Genomic DNA, 21238 nt, shown 5'->3' with positions numbered 1-21238 from the left:
GAACGGTTCAAGTCTGCAAAGTACAGAAGGTTTCTCAGGCCAAATTAGGTTCAGTTTAACACATTTGGAAAACTGCAAGTATTGAGCCTTGGAAGCAAAAAAGAAGGCCAGTTAGTCAAGCTAGGCACACTGTCTTCCAGAAGACGAGCAAAGACACAGGGCAACCAAGATAGATGTCACTAAACCATCACAAGCTCTCTTGGCACTAAAATTTGTAGTCACTTCTGTATATGTCAAGACAGACATTATTAATCAAGTACAGCACTCTCAGTACTAAACCATGGCAAGGCAGACATCACTAATCCATCAAGGCATGCTCACTCTGAGCCTGAAACTGGCCTTATGGTATTTCTCAACATAAGGCTCTCTCTGGCTAGGAACAACGCTGGGCCATACATTCGGCCAACTTTTAGTCACACAGGACAAGGTATGGAGGTAGTGGGCTATCATCCTGAGGTTTTCAATCTCAGATATACTGTGGAGTCACCTGTTGGGACAATTCTTTTTTCAGGACTTATTTTCACAAAGGATAAAAACTTGGACAGAGAGACAACGGCTGAGTACAAGATCGTGGTGGAGGCTCGAGATGCCCAGGGCCTTCGGGGAGAGTCAGGCACAACCACTGTGCTGATCACACTGGAAGACATCAACGACAACTTCCCCATCTTTACTCAGTGTAAGTCCCTCCCATCGAGCCTTAGTAGACAGGGGCTGGGACAATCTGGACGTGATTTGGGGGCTCTCAAAAAAGTACCCAAAAACCTCTCTATATCTCCCCATGTCCCAGGGTGCTTCTGAAGCCAAACTATGGAGACCCACTACCATCCTTAATCTGTGTGCCTGTGTGTGTGCCTCTGTGTGTGTGTGCCTGTGTATCTGGGTGTCTGTGTGTGCCTGTGTGTCTGTGTGTGTGTGCCTGTGTGTGTCTGTGTGTTTGTGTGTGTGCCTGTGTGCCTGTGTGTGTGCCTGTGTGTCTGTGTGTGTGCCTGTGTGTGTGCCTGTGTGTCTGTGTGTGTGCCTGTGTGCCTGTGTGTGTGCCTGTGTGTGTGCCTGTATGTGTGTGTCTGTGTGTCTGTGTGTGCGCCTGTGTGTGTGCCTATGTGTGTGTGCCTGTGTGTGTGCCTGTGTGTCTGTGTGTGTGCCTGTGTGTCTGTGTGTGTGCCTGTGTGTGTGTCTGTGTGTGTGCCTGTGAGTGTGTGCCTGTGTGTCTGTGTGTGTGTGCCCCTGTGTCTGTGTGTGTGCCTGTGTGTGCCTGTGTGTGCCTGTGTGTGTCTGTGTGTTTGTGTGTGTGCCTGTGTGCCTGTGTGTGTGTTCCTGTGTGTTTGTGTGTGTTTGTGTGTGTGTCTGTATGTGTGCCTGTGTGTCTGTGCCTGTGTTTGTGTGCCTGTGTGTGTGCCTGTATGTGTGTGTCTGTGTGTCTGTGTGTGTGCCTGTGTGTGTGCCTCTGTGTGTGCCTGTGTGTGTATGCCTGTGTGTGTGTGTGCCTGTGTGTCTGTGTGTGTGCCTGTGTGTCTGTGTGTGTGCCTGTGTGTGTGCCTGTGTGTCTGTATGTGTGCCTGTGTGTGTGCCTGTGTGTGTGTTCCTGTGTGTCTGTGTGTGTGCCTGTGTGTGTGTTCCTGCGTGTCTGTGTGTGTGCCTGTGTGCCTGTGTGTGTGCCTATGTGTGTGCCTGTGTGTGTGCCTGTGTGTGTGTCTGTGTGTGTGCCTGTGTGTGTGCCTGTGTGTGTGTGTCTGTGTTTGTGCCTGTGTGTGCACCTGTGTGTGTGTCTGTGTGTGCGCCTGTGTGTGTGTCTGTGTGTGTGCCTGTGTGTGTGTGCCTGTGTGTGTGTATATCTGTGTGTGCCTGTGTGAGTCTATGGTCTACATCTGTTATAATATGAAGGGACAATTATCTTATCCATCATTAACTCTTTGTGGTTCTCTATGCATATCAGCCTCATACACATTTACGGTGCCTGAAGACATCCGTGTGGGCAACCCCTTGGGCTTTCTGTCTGTTGAGGACCCAGACGAGCCTCAGAACCGGATGACCAAGTACAGCATCATACAGGGCGAGTACAGGGACACCTTCACCATCGAGACAGACCCCAACCGCAATGAGGGTATCATCAAGCCCACAAAGGTACGTAGATCTGCAGTACTGAACCCCTTCACAGGCTGTGGAGTTTACAGCATCCAAAGGACACACTTGGGGACTGCTTCTGAGCCATAGGCCATTTAATGAGAACATTCCTGTGCAGCTCAGAGCTGGCCATGTGCTCATACAGACCGATTCACCGTCTCAGGCTAAGTTGTTCGAGGGGCAAGGCTTTGGGTGTTAAATATTTATTTGGGAAGTAATTCCTGGAAGCCTCAAGAGCAGTGACAAGTGGCAAGAAGGTAGAGATCACTGATGAGCAGATACAAGTGGGGGCCCAGTCCCATGGGGGTAACATAGAGCACAACTCAGAGTTGCAGCCTGAAGGTCAGGTGCTGGCATAAGCAGCCACAAACCCTGCCATGCTGGCAGGGAGCACTTGTTCTAGTATCTAGCATTTCTGCTGTGAGGATGAAATAACCCTGGCCGAAGGCAACTTTGGAACAGGGTGTATTGGGCTTACAGTTCCAAGTTGAGTCCATTGTTAAGGGGCAGTCAGAGTGGCAAAGGATCTTGAGCTGGCTGGTCACATCACATCAACAGTTCAAAGCAGAGGAAAATGAATGCACCTCTACTTCCTGTCTGCAGCTTCAGCTCTCTGCTAGCCTTTTCTTCCTATACAGTTCAGGACCAAGCCTAGGGAGTGGCGCTGCCCACAATGGGCTGAGTCTTTCTACACTAATTAACAGTCAAGACAATCCCAACAGAAAAGACCACAGACAACCTGATCTAGGTGATTCCTCACCTGAGGTTCCCAAATCTCAATGATTTTAGGATAGATGGAAAATTGCTATTTAATACTCACCAGCACAGCGTCCCCACCCCTATCAGCATTAGCTCCCTGCATCCCAGCCAGTAGAAAGCCCCCAGCATATATGTAAAGAATGTGTACCAGAGGGCACAAGTGGCCATGGATAGTGGTTGCTGCTGGCAGCAAACAAAATCAGACTGGCTGCATCCAGAAAGGAGAGGAAGGAGCTTTCATATTTTCAGAATGTTCAGGGAGAGGACCGGGAACACACACATAGCCACCAGAAGCCACAAAGCTCTCAGATGGTGGGAAAGATAGACAGACAAATGACAGAAAAAAAATGTAGCTGGTCTGTTCAGGACTTCGCAACAGTGCCAGTCAGGAAGCTGTCGCCTCTGTCCAGAGCAGCTTCTGAGAGGTTGTCTCTTACTAGCAAACTCCTATTCATTCCTCAAGACAAATAGGAAGGAAGTTACTAGGCAGACCAAGGAGAAGCCTCCTAAGCAAAACCGTGAAAGGTGTTCCTTTGAACGGAACCACTAGGCTACAATCCTGCGAGGACTGGGGCCATGTGTGCCCTTATCACTTAGAAAAGGGTGGGGTACAGAGATGGGGCAGTAAAATAAAATGGGCTACAAACAGTCCCCATCCTTGCTACCCATGCAGCCCCTGGACTATGAACTCATCCAGCAGTACACATTCTACATTGAGGCCACGGACCCCACTATCAGACTCGGATACCTGAGCAGCACAGCAGGCAAAAACAAAGCCAAGATCACCATCAATGTCCTGGACGTAGATGAGCCGCCTGTCTTCCAGCAACGCTTCTACCACTTCCAGCTGCCGGAAAACCAGAAGAAACCTCTGATAGGCACTGTGGTGGCTAAAGACCCTGACAAGGCTCAGCACAAAATTGGGTAAAGAGGGGGTGGGCATGAAGTGCTAATGGTACGATGGCCCTGGCATGGGCATTCTTATGGCTAGTGGTCTGAGACCAAAGATCAGAGAAGGATACTAGCTTCTCCCAGCATCTTCATGGAAAAATGCAGAGGCTGGCCCCGGCTCTTTTCACTAACACTCCTGTCTTACCAGTTCCTAGTATGTCCATCTTGTCTGGTCAAGGTCATCCTCGGCTCTTTGAAGGACTTAAGACCGTGACTCACATAGGTACCATCTGATGAGGCCTGAGAGTCAAGAGAGCAATCAGCCATCAGCGATGGTGTATCTGAAGCTCCATCACCAAAAATAGTTTAGAAATTAGTCTCCCAAAACACAAAGTCAGAAGTGTTGCTTTCACGTGGCCTATCAAGAAATCTGTGGGTTGCTCCTGTACTCACCGAGTTCATGGGTGGTCTCGGTACGCACTCCTTCATGACCACACAATCACACACCGATACTCGGATGTTGCGTTTGTGTTGGATTTTTGTTGTCATTTGTTTTGGATCATGTCCTTCACATTTTATCAATACTTGTTCCTTGTTCATTTTCCATGGCTAGAACTTCACACCATGGGCTGGATAATTTATGAATAGCAGTGATCTCTTTATTTTAAGGATCCACAGGCTTGGAAATCCAAGAGCATAGTGCCAGGATGCGATTGCCGTTTAGCAGGGTCTCTCTTGCTGTGGCACGGTGACACGCAACGAGCTTGCCAGCGTATGTCTCGCTTTGTCTTCTCATAAAGCCACAGATCCACCCTGCGGGCCCCACTCTCATGACCTAATCTAATCATGATTACCTCCCAAAAACTTTATCTCCAAATACCATGATTATATAGATTTGTGGATACAGTTTCTAACACATGGCCTTTGAGGTGTATGGAATGACACATTCAAATTAGTGTCCTTGCTTATCTACCCTAACTAGATGTCCATCCTCTACTCTCTGGGACAAAAGGAATAGATAGATCTACTCAGACTTCTTGGAGTCACTTACTTGGTCGTAAGCATGAATTTAATCCAGTCTTATTTTACCGAACGCATGTAGCCAGTTGTGTTAGCCTTGTTGATCAAGCATCACGATTTCCCCGCCGCGTGTTATACATTTACGTTCTCACATAGACTTGGCTCTACTTCGGAACAGCCCACTCTACCAGCTCTGCGGCATTCTGCTCTAGTGGAACAACTCTCTGCTGAACTTTAGCCTAACACAAGCCCTTCTCTAACCTGTTTTCTATCTAATCTGAAATGACCATTCTTACACAGGAACATTTTCTTGCTTCTCTTACGTAGCCCAGGCTGCCCTTGAACTGCAGTAATCCTCCCATCTCCACCTCCTGAGCACTGGACTACAGGGTACATTCCACCACACCTGGCTTCACATGAGTTTTAATATGGTTTCTTAAAATGTGTATATTCTAATGAGATCTTTTTATTTTATTGCACTTTTATTTATTTATTCCATGTGTTGGGGTGGTGCACACCACAGCACAAATATGGAGGCCAGAGATAACTTAGAGAAGTCAATTCAGCTTCTCCTTCTAACATGAATCTCTTTCTCCTGGACAGATACTCCATCCGCAAGACCAGTGACAGAGGGCAATTCTTCCAAATATCCAAACAGGGGAACATCCATAATGAGAAAGAACTGGATAGAGAAACCCACGCCTGGTACAACCTGACTGTGGAGGCCAATGAACTGGATTCTAGCGGTGAGTGCCTTCATCTTATAAGGCCACCTGGGTTCTTCTTTTCCCTCATCCTTTCAAAACTGACATGATTTATCATCTTGAACCTCTGAAGGTATTACAAGTCCCCAGGGAAGCATTCTCTGTCTGAGGTATGTTAAATTTCCATTTCAGAAAGAGCTGCTTGGACCAGCATCATACAGAACACCCACAACCTTGTTGGGCATACAGAATAATAGGGTAGCATCATAGACAGAACAAGAACCCCATGTACATCATAGTTTAAGAAGTACCATGCTAAAAGCATGCTGCTCAGGTGCCTCTGTGATGAGGCTCACCAAAGGCACACACAACACAGTTTCTGAGGGTTTGGTCCAGTGAACAGTGATCGGGCAAAGGCTGTACCTGGACCAAATGCTGCATGGTTCGTAGTGTTAAATGCATTTAGCAAACACTCCTTAGTGTGTGGACAGTTATATCTGCACCAGTTGAAGAGCCAGTTTCAGAACAAGAAGCTGTAGACAGATTTTTCTTTGAGCCATCAGCACACACACACACACACACACACACACACACACACACACACACACAACGACATGGAGACTTACCGTTAATTATGAAAGCTCAGCTTTAGCTTAGGCTTGTTTCTTTTTCTTTCTTGACTTTAGGTTACACAATACAAGGAGATGCCATTTTTATTAGTTCTTTGTTAATTTCGTACAATGAATTCTGACAATATTCACCCCTCCCTAAACTTCTCCCAGATCCACCTTCTCTAAGCACTAACTTGTATATTTCTCTCTCTCTCTCTCTCCCTCTATATATATATATTTGGAAATTTGACTATATATATATATATATATATAAATTTGGAAATTTGACTATATATATATAAATTTGGAAATTTGACTATATATATATATAAATTTGGAAATTTGACTATATATATATAGTCAAATTTCCAAATTTTGCTACTTAGATTCATGGAACTGTGGGACTGGGCTTGTTTCTAACTAGTTCTTATAACTTAGATTAACCCATATCTTTTCATCCACTACATGGCTCGTTCACCCTTACTCTGTATTGCTCATCCTGCTTCCTCAACTAGAGATTGTTAGAGCCTGCAACAACTTGTATAAATTCTGACAGATGCCAGAGGAGCTGTGACAATCACCCAGCAAAGAAGTGTTCACTTTCCCACTGTACCCAGGTCCCAAGGGGGCTCCTGAAAGGAGATAGCATTATTTAAATGAGTGCATGATTATTTGTTTAATTTATTATTTTAATCACTTGTATTTGTTTGCTTGATTTACTTACTGATTTATTTACAACCTCTTAAGGTGCACTGAGGGTGTTTAGCTCTTGAATTCTTACAAGCAAACTTGTTCACATATGAAGGTCTACCCCCTTGTTCTCCTCTACACCCCTCCATCTGTGATACAATCCTTGGGTTTTCCTTCTGCAAAAAATAGTGGCCTCCCCCACACAGAGCCTCAGGGGTATTCATCTAAACATCTTCCAGCTCCAGCGGCCAGCATCAGCTGGGCCCACTGTGGTGACAAGCTCTCTCTCCTGCAGGTAACCCCATAGGTAAAGAATCCATTGTGCAGGTCCACATTGAAGTTTTGGATGAGAATGACAACCCCCCGGAATTTGCCGAACCCTATGAACCTAAAGTGTGTGAGAATGCTGCCCAGGGAAAGGTGAGTTAGCCTCAAGTTGGTGAGGCGGGGGAGGGAAGTACGTTTTTTAGTCAGAGGGCTGAGGAGCAAACCTTCCTGCCCACCTAGAGTTCCCTCAACAGCCTGAATAAAATGCTATTCACATTTTACAGGCAGAGAAATGAAACCCCTGGAAGCCTCAGGGATAAGTGGGTAGAGGATGGTAGTAGACAAAGTGGCTTTGGGAAGACCATTCAAGATGGTGCTGCAGGTGGCAGGCAGCCATGGTCATGTCTAAATCCATCCTTGAGCCACCCCCAAACCACACTGATCATGTCATTGCCCATCTCTCACATCCAGCTGGTGGTACAGATCTCCGCAACAGACAAGGATGTGACGCCACCAAACACCAAGTTCAAGTTCGCCCTGAAGACCGAGGACAGCAACTTCACTCTTATAAACAACCATGGTGAGCATTGGAACAATCAGTTGGCTCTTAGAAGGTCAGGAGTGTCAGTTAAGAGTGTTGAAGCACTAGGATCGAGGACTAGACCAACCAACATGGGGTGACAGGTCTCCATAGGGTCTTTCAAGTTATGGGTTATTTTATATGACTCTTACCATATGTATTGTACAGTTGGTCAATGCTATGGTCAAAGCCAGCTGGCCAGGCTTCATAGGAACAGAGTCTGTAGGGTTAACATTATCCTGAAGAGGCTTCACTGTAAAGGAACACAAGATGGATCCAGGGATGCAGGCAGCCAGCCCAGTCCAAGTATCAAAAGGCCCCTTCTAACTCTGGGATCTTAGCTACAACAACACTACAAATTTCCATCTCATTCCAAAGAGTCCAATCTGAAATTTTGGAAGTCATGAACCCCAACAATGCAATGGGTTTTGTTGCAGTTCAGTCAGCCTGGGTAGCTACCATAAAGCAGTCCCTGAACTGGATCTGGTTTACCAATCACAGCATATCATTGCACATCTGTTCAGCCAATCAAAGCCCAGAGAGTCTTGTGAGGTCAGTAGTGCCCAGTCCAAGCTCTGGTGAAAATGTATGTATTAGAGTGATGATCCTGAGATGATTTAATTCCATCTGACAGGGCCTGAGTTTCTACAGCCTCTGCAACACCCTAAGAAAGATAGACACCCTTGGGTGTGAATATACCAACTGTTCGCCCAAACATGGGAGGAAATCTTCCTGTCCTTGGCTGATGATACCATGAGAGCCCCTAACTAAAACAGCCCATCGTCATCTTTGGGGAAGACTAGGGAAGAGGGTCCCTGGGAGCAAGGGGCAGGTACAAGGGATCAAGCAAGGTGAATAGCACAGCCGACCTAAGATGAAGGCAGCCATGCTATGCTGACGCTCATTGACACTTAAGGACACAATCCAACATTCAGAAAGTAGCACTTCAAAGATACCTGTTACCCCATTCCAAATATATATACCTCAAATGAACTAAGTAGAACAGGGGTCCTACAAGAGAATAGAAAATTTAGAAGCCACCCTAAACACACATCCTATTTACCACAGAAGGCAAGCTTCTTGGTCTCAGAGTCATTTGTATATAAATGTCCTGCATATCAGAGTTTCTCATTTCAATCCCATCACATGTCAGTGGCCTGTCAATTGCTCACAGTTATAATAGCCTTAAAACTGAAATGTAATGTAAATTATGAATAATGAGATGAAATTGGCTTTCATTTTCAATTCTTGGCTTTTGGCTGGTCTTGTGTGTGCCCACCCTGCATGGCTAAGTAAGTCCACTGGTGTTACAACCTCCCAGAAACCTACAAAAGGCAGACCGTCTGTCCTTTGCCCACAGCCACTGAACAGCAGAAGCGGTGTATGCATGCGTGCACACATGTACATGTGTGTGTGCATATATGTACGCATGCATGTGCACAGACGTGTGTGTGCACAAGGAATGGACATTTAAGGGGAAGGTGGGATCTGAAAGTCAGGAAGTTCAAAAAGCTCCCCAGAGGATGTTCTTGTGCGCTGGGGCTGGGGGCTTTTGTCACGGAAGTGGGCTCTTGGTTGCAGAATGCCCAGGGCCACCCTCTCCCAATGGCAAGTGTCAGTGCCACTTAGTGCCACTGGGAACCAAGGCTAGTGTTTATGGTCATAAACCTCCTTCCCAATGATTCCAAGGTAGCATAAAGATGTTAGCCCAGTGCTAAAGAAAAAGCGTTCTTCTCCCTATTGTGTGTGGAAGCTTGAAATCATGCAGTAACGAGCTGAGCACAGGAGAAAAGGTCGTTACCAGGATGAGATTGGAGAAGGGGATAGGTGCATCCATTGGCCACAGAAACAGACCTTTGGGGTTTTATATTCTGACTAAGCCATTCTTCCAGTTGCTCACACCGCATCCTCTGCAAAGAGACAGGCCTATGCTCAAGGGACTGACACATGAGGCTGGGAGCAAGAGGGCGGAGAAATCACCCAGGAAGAGGCAATTTTCCCTTCCCCTCCCCATGGTGCAAGAGGGCCGATGCTCCCGGCAGAACCTCACTTTGTGGTCTTGATGTTTCCAGATAACACCGCCAATATCACGGTCAAGTATGGGCAGTTTGATCGGGAGCACACCAAGTTCCACTACCTCCCTGTGCTCATCTCAGACAACGGGGTGCCCAGCCTGACGGGAACCAGCACACTAACAGTGGCTGTGTGCAAATGCAATGAACACGGCGAGTTCACCTTCTGTGAGGAGATGGCTGCCCAGGCGGGCGTCAGCATCCAGGCTCTGGTAGCCATCTTTCTCTGCATCCTTACCATCACAGGTCAGTGTCTCATGGGACGGGGGGGGGGGGGGGAGACTCTGAGAAGGCTTCACAGAAGAGGCAGGGTCCCAGGCCAGTCCTCCCTGGACCCTATGCTTCCTTGTAAAGGATACAGAGATACAGATGTAGAACTCTAACAACCTGGTGCTTAAGCTTAAGCGGGTAGGAGAGAGGAGACCCAAGACCGTTCATCAAGCTAACTCCATTTCAAAATAACCCGGGGACAGGGGTGTAGCTCAGTGGTAGGGCATGTGTCAAGCAGGAGGTTCCATCTCCACCATTTCAAACAAAGAAGGGAGAGAGGGAGGGAGGGAGGGAGGGAGGGAGGGAGGGAGGGAGGAAGCATACACTTGACATTCATTTATTCACTACCTATATTCATGTATTTTGAGTGCATACTATATTCCAGGTATCATTTGGGGCCATTGATTTACATTAAAACTATTATTTATTTATTTTATTCATTTATTTTGAGACAAGGTCTCACTGAATAGCCCTGACTGGCCTGGAATTCTCTACAGAGAGCAGGCTGGCCTGGAATTCACTCACATTTGCTTCCAGATGCTGGGATTAAAGGTGTGTACCACCACTCCCAGCTTTGACTGTTTCTAAAACTCCTTAATAATTTAGACTTCTAGCTTGGAATCTCACCAAGAAATTTCATTGTTTTTGTAGACTTCTTCTAGCTTTGGATTTTTTGGCTTTTATTTTCCCTTTGTTTTTTGAGACTTGCCACTTTCAGGGCACTGTAGGCTTCACCTAGATTTTGCATTACCAGGAGCCAGACCTCAGACAAGGATTTATGAAGCACAGGAAAAGGATTTGACCTTGTTAGCTAACCTCACCACCCTGAGGCACCAGGAAGTTCCATCCTCGAGTGGGGCTCCTCCAGCACATTCAGTTCAGGGGTGAAGGCTCGTGCCAGAAAGTTCTTTCTCTGGCTGCACCGGCCCTTGCGTATACTGGCGAACTAGGATGCTGAGAGGCACAGACAGCAACTGTCCCAGGCCTCTGAGCTTCCCACTGTGTGTGTCCATTTATTTCCTGGACCCTCTGTGCCAGAAACATTACAGACAGACTTCCCTTTCATAAGAATTAATGATGATGATAAAAGAATTGACGTCGGGGGCTGGAGAGATGGCTCAGAGGTTAAGAGCATTGCCTGCTCTTCCAAAGGTCCTGAGTTCAATTCCCAGCAACCACATGGTGGCTCACAACCATCTGTAATGGGATCTGGTGCCCTCTTCTGGTCTGCAGGCATACACACAGACAGAATATTGTATACATAATAAATAAATAAAAATATAATTTAAAAAAAATGACGTCACCCCGGGAATCCCATTATCATCTTCCCCTAAAACTAGTGTCACAGAGCAGTCATTGTATCCACTTTGCAGTCAGGGAAACTGAGGCATGGGGAAGGACTTCATCAGGCCATCCTCTCTTTATGTATGTAACAGATTATCATGGTGGTGGTCCTGGGAGTCTGGGCTGGCCCCAGGAATTTGTAGGGAAGGGGGGAAAGGGGCACCCCACCCGCGAACGCTGTCTGACCCACATCTGTTGCTCTGGCTCCCTGACTGGCAGTGATCACCCTACTCATCTTCCTGAGGCGGCAGCTCCGGAAGCAGGCGCGTGCACATAGCAAGAGCGCGCTTGAGATTCATGAGCAGCTGGTCACCTACGACGAGGAGGGCGGCGGTGAGATGGACACCACCAGCTACGATGTGTCCGTGCTCAACTCTGTGCGCGGTGGCGCCACCAAGCCCCTGCGGTCCACAATGGATGCCCGGCCAGCAGTGTACTCTCAGGTGCAGAAACCACCGCGGATGGTGCCCCCAGTACACGGCGGGCCCTCAGAGATGGCCACCATGATCGAGGTGAAGAAAGACGAAGCAGACAATGACGGCGGTGGCCCCCCTTACGACACGTTGCACATCTATGGCTACGAGGGCTCCGAGTCCATCGCAGAGTCGCTCAGCTCCTTGACCACCAACTCCTCTGATTCTGACATCGACTATGACTTCCTCAACGACTGGGGACCCAGGTTCAAGATGCTGGCAGAGCTGTATGGCTCCGATCCCCACGATGAGATGATTATCTAAGGTTGCCAGTCTCTGGGCCAGGGGACCAAAGTCACTGCAGCCTAGATCAGGCACACCTGCCATCACCTTCCCTGATTTCCAAGGAGTGGCACAGACTCTCCAGCCCAGCATCTCTTGCCGCTGGATACAAAAGATCTTTCCATCCCCAGAGTAGCAAATTCCAGGTCCCATAAATAGCCAGCGACAGAGATTTATTTTGTTGATGGCCACTCCAAATATTGGGAAAATGAGACCAGGGTTCTGTCTGGGCTCCCACTCTGTCCTGTCCCTCCTCCCAACCCCAATACACACTTCCAATCTATTCTAGATTTCTCCTGTCCCTTCAAAACCGCCAAGCAAAGCTGCCTATGCTGACCTTTGAGGAGTCTTCCCCAAGGGCCCCTGAGCCCTTGGTTGGGCTGTCTGTCTCAAGGCAGAAGACTGGATTGCATGAGCTATGGGACAGAATTCTGAAACCTGGTCCTGAGGGAGGCTGTGACTCACCCGTCATGCCTGTTCTCAGGAGTCCTAGCACTGTGTGTCTCCCTGACACCTCCCTAGTGCCTAAATACACCCCCCCCAGTCCCTCTCAGGCCCGTCCAGGGAGGAAGGAGACTGTTGGCAGCTCCTGACCTTGGGTACTGAGGTGTTCCAGCAGGCTTGCAACCCCATTAACTGCTTTACTGAGCAATGATACACTCGGTCAACTTCAGGGAAACGGCTTGTTTAATTTGAAGCAACTGTGAATTCACCCAGGAAGGACTGTGGAGACCAAGGGTGGCAGGTCATAGAGCAAGGAGAGTCTCCAGCCCACTCACCAGAAGGATCCTGGAAAAGCTGAGGCACCCGCCTGAGAGTCAACCCTGCCCAGCTTGCCTACACCCCCTTTTCTCTTGCTATCAGCTTTTCTCTCCAAGGCATCCAAGATACAGCTTGGCTAGTGCCCCGACTCAAACACAACCGTGTCACAAGCCACCATGCCATTTGCCTTTTCCTCGAGTCGCCACATCTCAGGGAACGACGCCCGAGCACACCCTGCAGAATGCAAGGCTCCTGGCTTGCCCAGGACCAGTGGTATCTCTGCATCTCTCCCTTGGAGGGGTTTGAGCAACTTTCCACTGAAGTCACAGCTGGAGGAGGGGGCGTCCAGACACAAAGAGGTCCAGGCAAGGGAGAAGTGTACCTTCAGCTCATCCTCCACTGTGGATCCCTTCACCAACAAGGCCTCTCTGCAGGGGGTTGTAGATAGCACAATGTTTGTTTAACCAATAATTCGTTTTTCTTAATTTTTTTTTTTACTAATAATACTTACTAGTTTCTAGTTCTCACAAATGTAGACTAAAGTTTTTGCATAATAAGCAAGTTGCTATTTAGGTTAGCAATTTTAATTCAGGTATTTTTTTTTTTAGTTGGATAAACAATTCCTGTAAGTTTGTATTTCCTGTTGTAGTCATTGCTGTAAGGAGGGATAGTGAGTATGTACTAGTCACCCCGGTGCACGAGATGTACTGTATCTTTTTATAACTAAATAAAGACATCTTGAAACTCTTCCATGTCTAGAGCCGAGCGAGCACATATAAAATACATGCAAATGCACACACACACGTGGTCACATGCACACATACATGGTCACATGCACACATACATGGTCACATGCACACACACATGGTCACATGCACACACACATGGTCACATGCACACACACATGGTCACATGCACACACATGGTCACATGCACACATACATGGTCACATGCACACACACATGGTCACATGCACACATACATGGTCACATGCACACACACATGGTCACATGCACACATACATGGTCACATGCACACACATGGTCACATGCGCACACACATGGTCACATGCACACACATGGTCACATGCGCACACACATGGTCACATGCACACATACATGGTCACATGCACACACACATGGTCACATGCACACACATGGTCACATGCACACATACATGGTCACATGCATACACATGGTCACATGCACACACACATGGTCACATGCACACATACATGGTCACATGCACGCATACATGGTCACATGCACGCATACATGGTCACATGCACACACATGGTCACATGCACACATACATGGTCACATGCACACACATATATACACATATATACCTGCTACCAGACTCATCAGAGGACCTCAGAGGGCAAGGGGACCTGTGAGTCATAAAGAAAGTGAATTATGGGCCCAAATAAGTGGCTTATTGGTTAAAGGGGTATACTATTCTTGCACAAGACCCAAATTCTGTTTCCAGCATCCATGCTGGGCAGCTCACAACTACTCTAGCTCCAGGGCACCTGATACCCTCTTCTGGTCTTGGAGAGCACCTGTCCTCAAGTGTGTGTGTGCCTGTGCACACAAAATTAAAGTAAGTCTGCTCTTTTAAAAAGAAATTTAACTGTGACAGAAGGTGAGGGAGATCCAGTTTGGCTTTCTGTCACTCAGCCCCGCCCCACCCCCATGCTCTGTGCATGCCCTACCCCATACCTCCCGTCTGCAGCAGTCAGGGCTGCTGCTTGGCTAGGGGCAGGGGGCTTCAACACCATTTGCATTCCACAAAGAACCAGGCTCTTCCCTGGGCAGATGGACAGCCCTGAGCACATGGGGCATCTCAGTTCCAAAGAATATGCCTGCGCTTGTCAAAACCTGCTACAGAAAAATTTCCTCCTCAACTTGTGCAGGATTGGTCAGCTCCATGCGGGCTTTGGCCAAGACACCTTTCATGTTAAACAGCTACAGCTGGTGTGAACTGTCTCTAACAAGCTCAAAGGGCAGAAAGCTGTTCGTGAGTTTCTTCAAATCATGTCAGATGAGCAAGGCTTTGAAAGAGAGACTGTCCAGAGAACCCCCCCTCCCCCCCGAGAGCTCGGTGAGTCCCCAGGGAACAGGCTTTGGAGAGGCATGGCCCCCATGCTGTTCTCTCTGTAGCTTCCAGTATTCTCCCAGAGGTGGTGCTGTCAGAAGCAGTGCTCCGAGGTTCAGGGAGCCAAGTTACAACGCCACAACGCTCACCGTCCTTAGCAAAATTCAGCCTTTTTATCTGTCCCTCTTGACTAGCTAGTTCCTGGTTGCTATGAGGTTGGCATTTACTTCCAGGATTGCCGGTGACCTCATTCCTTCCGCAGGAGAGGTGCTCTGTGTTCTGCTGCCCCCGTGGATGTCACCTCTTCTGGCGCAGTGTTCCTACTTGTCAGGATAGTGCCTTTGCTCCAAACCAGTCTTCCATGAGATCGGTCCCTACCTTCTTTTCCAAGAAGTTCTCCCAGCCAGGCAGTGGTGGCACACACCTTTAATCCCAGCGCTTGGGAGGTAGAGGCAGGCAGATCTCTGTGTTACCCAGAGAAAAAGAAGGAGGAGGGGGGAGAAGGGGAAGAAGTGAGGAGAAGGAGGAGAAGGAAGGAGGAGGAGTAAGATGAAGAGGAGGAGGAGAACTACTCTCCCTAAAGTCACCCTAGTCCCCAGTCTCCTCTGGCTGAAGTCCTCCACCAGGATCCGACTCTCTTGGCCATTCCAGCCAACTCCTCTGCTTGGTTCCTATTCACCCTGAGTCACAAGTGACCGTTATGAAGGCCAAAGGCCCACTATGAGGCCCGAGATTTGTTGGATGCCATGGTAGGATCCAAACCCAGTGCTCTCTGGAGTCGGCTAACTGCCTCCTCAGGCAACCCTGGACTTCCAGTCTGAGTATAGAGGAGCCACATCTCAGCCTAGCTACTCTCCGGGACCAAATCATGATGGCCCCGCGACCTTCATTTCACAGAAGACCAAGGTGAGGCCCAAAGGGCAGTGCGATGAGGCCAGAAGTTGGGGCTAGAGCCTACGTCCTGGCTTCTTTCCTACCGGGGAGCTGGAGGCTGTGCCAGGAAGCACCGCTGCTCTGGCCATTGGGAAATCAGGAAATTACCACTAGGGGGCGCGCTGCATTTACAAATGCTGGGTCCTAACCAGGATTCCCAACTTCAGCCACCCTCGTGCAGATGGTAGGCCCTGGGAGTTCCTTGCTTTGACAGAGAAGATGTATTTAAAAGAATGAACTCCAGGTCTAGCAGAACAACCTCGATAGGCTCTCATCTGGAAAGGTTCCATGCTCTACCTAGAGTTAGGATTCCTGCAGTTTCCAGCAACCCAATGTGCTTGAGTTTATGTGTTTCTCAGTGCACCCCATCACCCTAATCTACCCTATCATCCCTCCCCCACCCTTGGGGAATGTGTGTCAGTGTGCCACACACACACACACACACACACACACACACATACACACGCTCCAAGTGAGTCTGGAGGATTTCACTGGGCCCAGAAATAGTCAAGTTCTTGCAGGTCCTTGTTCTATGACCTTGCAGATCAAAATTCCTTACAAATCCTGCTGTCCTCCAGGTGGCTCATGGAGCCTCTGACTCCCAAAACCAAAGTCCCAAGCCATCCAGCAAATGTCCCTTCTGAGGATTGCCCCAAGAGACATGTACCGAATGTATCGATATTGTATTGATACTACATGCAGCACCATTTACAAAGCAAAATTGGAAACAGAGTCGATGTTCAGCGCTAAGAGGTTGGTTAGGTAGGCTGTAGAGGAGCCTAGAGCCATGTGAGCAGAGGTTGGTGAGACGGCTCAGCATTTCAAAGTACCCGTCGCCCTTTCAGAGGACCCGGCTTTGGGTCCCACCTGGCAGCTCACCACTGTCTGTCACTCCAATTCCAGGAGATCTGACATCTTCTTCTGATCTCCGTGAGCATCAGGCACATACCATGTTGCATATATATATATATATACACATAAGATAAAATTAATATATCTAACAAAACAGAAAAACAGCAGCCGTTACAAACAATGAGGTGGACTTAAATTGAATTCAAAATGAAGTATACTCAGGCCCCATGGTTTTCCTGGTGAGCATCCACCCCCAGGTTAGGACATTTCAAGCATTCCAAGCAATTTCTGAGTTTTCTATTATCAACATGCATTCTTAGAACCAGAGAAACATTTTCATGTTAGTTCATCGAGTAACTGCAAAGCCGTGAATTGATCAGTTTTTCTCCATTGTTTTTAAATATTGAAAGACTTTGTTTCAAAGCAATTTTTTCTGACTTTGCTACTGATGCAACGGAATTTTTTAAAGTAAACTAAGTTGTGTGGGCTTTGTTTTTGTTTTGGAAGGATAGAGTCCATTCAACACCATTTGCATTCAGCAAAGAAGTGGGCTCTTTCCTGCAGATGGACAGACATCTTGGTCCCAAAGAATATGCCTGAACTTTCCTTGCCTGTTTGATTCTATTTTGAGACAAGATCTCACCAAGGAGCCCAGGTACAAATTTCAGACCCTCCAGCCTCTACCTCCCTCCTGAGTGCTGGTATCACAGGCCAGCCCCTATTCTCTGCTACTGAACTGCTTTTGAAGTCAATACTTTGGACCCCAGACAAACTGTTTCTGGAGGGTCAACTTCTTGTTCACTTCCGAAAATTTCTTTGAACTTTATCTGTGGGGCTTCAATCTCTTCCTGTCTGGAGTTCTTTACCCCTGAATTCCCAGCAATTTTCAGGGCCAATGGGAGGAAAAAGCTGGCTTTCCAAGGAGGCAATACCCTTCACCCCAAATAATTCTGTGATGGATAAAATGCCTAATGTTCCCCCTTTGTCCAGGGATATAAAAGAAACAATTGGGGTGAGTCTCCCTCAGACACCTGCGTTGTCTGGGAAACCCGTGTGTGCACCAGCCTTTTTTGCAATGCTCATGTGTAACCCGCACTCTGGTGCAGCTCACTTACAATGTGTATGAGTCAAGATGTGGGGGTGGGGGGGTGATGGTTAACACATTACCCTGGAAGCTGTGCTGAACACGGGGTTTGTTTCCGTGTGAGGCACTGCACAGGATATGAGTCTATACAAAGAAAACAGATACAACTGCAGAACTTAAGGAAGGAAGGGCCTCTGAACAGTGTATCTAACCTATAGGTACATAGCTCCGGGCGGTAATTAGGCAATGTGCCGCCTAGGGTACCACACACCACAGCTCGGGTCATATCTAGCTAGGCCAGCAGAGCCCATTCTGTGGCCCAGCAGGATACAGCTTAGTGAGGTGACAAACTCTTCCTGGTTTGACAGGGCCTTTTTTTTTTTTTTCTTTTTAGCTCCAGGAGCCTGTGTCTGGAAAAGGCCTTGGCCCCAGGCCAGGTGAGCTGGTGAGCGTCAGAAGTCAGAAGCTCTGAGTGTGACTCAGTGAATCCCTCTCCAGCAGAGGTGCTTCCAATCCCTCTAAGTCACTCAAATTTCCTCATCTGGGAATGAGATCCCTATTATGCCCCAGATGTTGTGGATGTTTTATGACTGAATGTTTTAGATTTAACGTTTTCCTCAACCAAGGTATCCATATCTTCCACGTTGTCTTCAACACCTGAGATTCTGATTTTATGTCTCTTCCAGGTAGCTGAGTTTTCAACTCTCGAGCTAGGCCCCCACAGTTCAAACCACCTCCCTGCTGTCTTCCAAGCACCTACTTGGATGGCCCACTGATCCCTGTTTACAGTGCCCAACAGCTTTTGTAGTCCAAAGTCCCAAAGTCTCCACTCCTCCAACAAACAGAAGGGGCGGGCCAGTCACAACAATACTCCAGTCCCTGAAAGCAACTTCCTTAGTCACCATCCTGTTGCTATGAGGAGCAAGGCACGACCAAGACAACTCTTATTGAAAAAAAAAAAAAAATTGTTTTCAGTTATATAATATTTTTAAGAAATTTATTTTTTATATAAAAAAGACATTTAGTTGGGGACTTTCATACAGTTTCAATGACCAGATAAATGACATAAACAGACCCAAAATCCCTAGTGAAGTAAAAGCACTAATTAAAAGTCTCTCAACCAAAACAAAAAAAAAAAAGCAAGCCCAGGGATAGATGGATTCAGTGAGGAATTCTACCAGACCTTCAAAGAAGAATTAATACCAATATTAATACCAATACTTCCCCAATTATCCCACAAAACAGAAACAGAAAAAAACGTTACCAATTCTTTTTACAAGGCCATGCCACAATTACCCTGATGCCTAAACCATATAAAGACCCAACAAAAAAAGAAAAATATAGACAAATTGCCTTATGAACATAGATGCAAAAATCTCAACAAAATGGAATCCAAAAACTCACCAAAAAGATAATCGACCAAGATCAAGGAGGCTTTATCCCAGAGATCCTGGGCTGTTCCAAACATGGAAATCAGTACATGTGATCCACCGTATGAACGGGCTGAAAGACAAAATCACATGATCATCTCATGAGACACAAAAAGGCCATTGACAAAAACCCAACACCCCTTCATGATAAAAGTCCTGGAGAGACTAGGGGTACAAGGGACATACCTCAACACAGCAAAGGTGACTTACAGCAAGTCCACAGCCAACAGCAACCTAAACAGAGAGAAATTCAAAGTATTTCCACTAAAATCAGGAAAAAGACCAAGATGTCCCCTCTCTCCATTCCTATGCTTGAAGTCGTAACTAGAGCAATCAGACAACACAAGGAGATCAAGGGCATACAAATTGGAAAGGAAGAAGTCAAAGTATCTTCTATAATATGATAGTATGCATAAGAGACTCTAAATACGCCCCAGAAACTTCAACGCCTGTTAAATACTTCCTGCAAAACATTAGGATACAAAGATTACACACGCAAAAGTAGCCTTTCTGCATAGAAATAACAAGTGGACTGAGAAAGAAATCAGGGAAGCAATGCCTTTCACAACAGCTTCAGAAAATCTTGGGGTGACTCTAACCAAGCAAGTGAAGGACACATACACAAAAGACGCTGCACCCTACTATAGAGACACTTGCTCATCCATTTTTATTGCTGCTCTGTTCACAGTAGTCAGAAACTGGAAATAGTCTAGAATCTGTCAGTGAATTAATGAATAAAGAGAATGTGGTACATTCACACAATGGAGTATTACTCAGCTGTTTAAAAAAACAATGAAATTCGCAAGTAAATGGTTGAAGCTAGAAAAAAAAAATATCCTGAGTGAAGTAACCCAGACCCAAGGAGATAAGAAATATGTTATATATTCACTAATATGTGGGTGTTGGCTGTTAAGCCTTTGGTAGGCATACCACAGTCTATATAATTACAGAAGTTGGGTATAAAGTAAGGGAATGGGGGGATAATTTCCTGAGGAAGAGAAATAAAATACATAGTTATAGAGAGATGGATCGAGGAGACTAGATTGGGAGGATTAAACAGAGAAGGAGAGGAAAGGGGGAGCTGAGGGAGGGAATATGAGGAGGGGCAGCTAAGACTAAGGGTCATCTGAGGGGCCATATGGAAATCTTCTCCAGTAGACACTTCTTAAAATATATTCATAAATGGGTCGGGCGGTGGTGGCACACACCTTTAATCCCAAAACTAAGGAGGCAGAGGCAGGCGGATCTCTGTGAGTTCAAGGCCAGCCTGGTCTACAGATTGAGTTCCAGGACAGCCAGGACTGTTAGACAGAGAAACCCTAGCTCAGAAAAACAAGTGTGTGTGTGAGTGTGTGTAGTGTGTGAGAGTATGTTGTAGCTGTGTGTGTGTGTGTGTGCGTGTGAGTGTGTGTATTCATAAGTGAAAACAATATAAATGGAGTCACCAAACAATGAGGAGACTAAGCCCCAACTCGGTATCTCTTGCCACCAAGTAAAACCTCCAGAGCCAGGAAGGCATTACATCTCATTGAGTTGTTGGCCAAAAAGACCCCATGGAAACCCTCAAACAACTCAGGCTATTCCCAAGGCTTTAAGTTGCCCTCCATAAGCTGATGGTAATGTCCCATTGCTGAAGACAAGACCTATAAATCCCACTGAATGCAGAGAAGCTGATCTGGTGCCCAACTAGAGCCTGCACTCTTACTGAATAGTGTTTATGGTACCCGAAGGCAGTCTGCATCTACTGGAGGAGAAACATAAATGCCAACCCAGCTGTAAACCCTTCCGTCTCTGTGGTGACCTGCCTATATGATTTGCTGTTGCAATGGTAGCACAAAATTTCTAGGAGTAATCAATCAGTATCTGATTGGATTTAAGACTCACTCCACGAGATGAACCCATTCTGACATTACTCTTGGGTAGCCAAGAACCTAGGGCTAGATAGGTCATTGATCTAGGGAAAAAGCAAACACTATTGTTCTGCTAAAGGGATCTG

General features: G+C 47.0%; 1 protein-coding gene across 1 annotated transcript in view; it reads left to right on the top strand.

Annotated features, from left to right (window-relative positions):
• The window catches only part of Cdh5 (cadherin 5), a 38137-nt gene extending 24543 nt beyond the window's left edge, over positions 1 to 13594 (top strand). The window contains exons 5-12 of the mRNA XM_041650828.1: positions 512 to 676; positions 1934 to 2121; positions 3554 to 3804; positions 5395 to 5537; positions 7092 to 7216; positions 7535 to 7643; positions 9716 to 9961; positions 11549 to 13594. Of these exons, the coding sequence (XP_041506762.1) occupies positions 512 to 676; positions 1934 to 2121; positions 3554 to 3804; positions 5395 to 5537; positions 7092 to 7216; positions 7535 to 7643; positions 9716 to 9961; positions 11549 to 12066 (1745 nt within the window). The 3' untranslated portion in view covers positions 12067 to 13594. The remainder of the gene's footprint in view (positions 1 to 511; positions 677 to 1933; positions 2122 to 3553; positions 3805 to 5394; positions 5538 to 7091; positions 7217 to 7534; positions 7644 to 9715; positions 9962 to 11548) is intronic.
• Positions 13595 to 21238: the final 7644 nt, after the last annotated feature.

This window comes from Microtus oregoni, unplaced genomic scaffold (assembly GCF_018167655.1).
Source record: "Microtus oregoni isolate MIOR12 unplaced genomic scaffold, Mior012 000004F_ref0000308, whole genome shotgun sequence".
Taxonomy (NCBI): domain Eukaryota; kingdom Metazoa; phylum Chordata; class Mammalia; order Rodentia; family Cricetidae; genus Microtus; species Microtus oregoni.
This window is presented reverse-complemented; position numbering and strand designations above follow the sequence as displayed.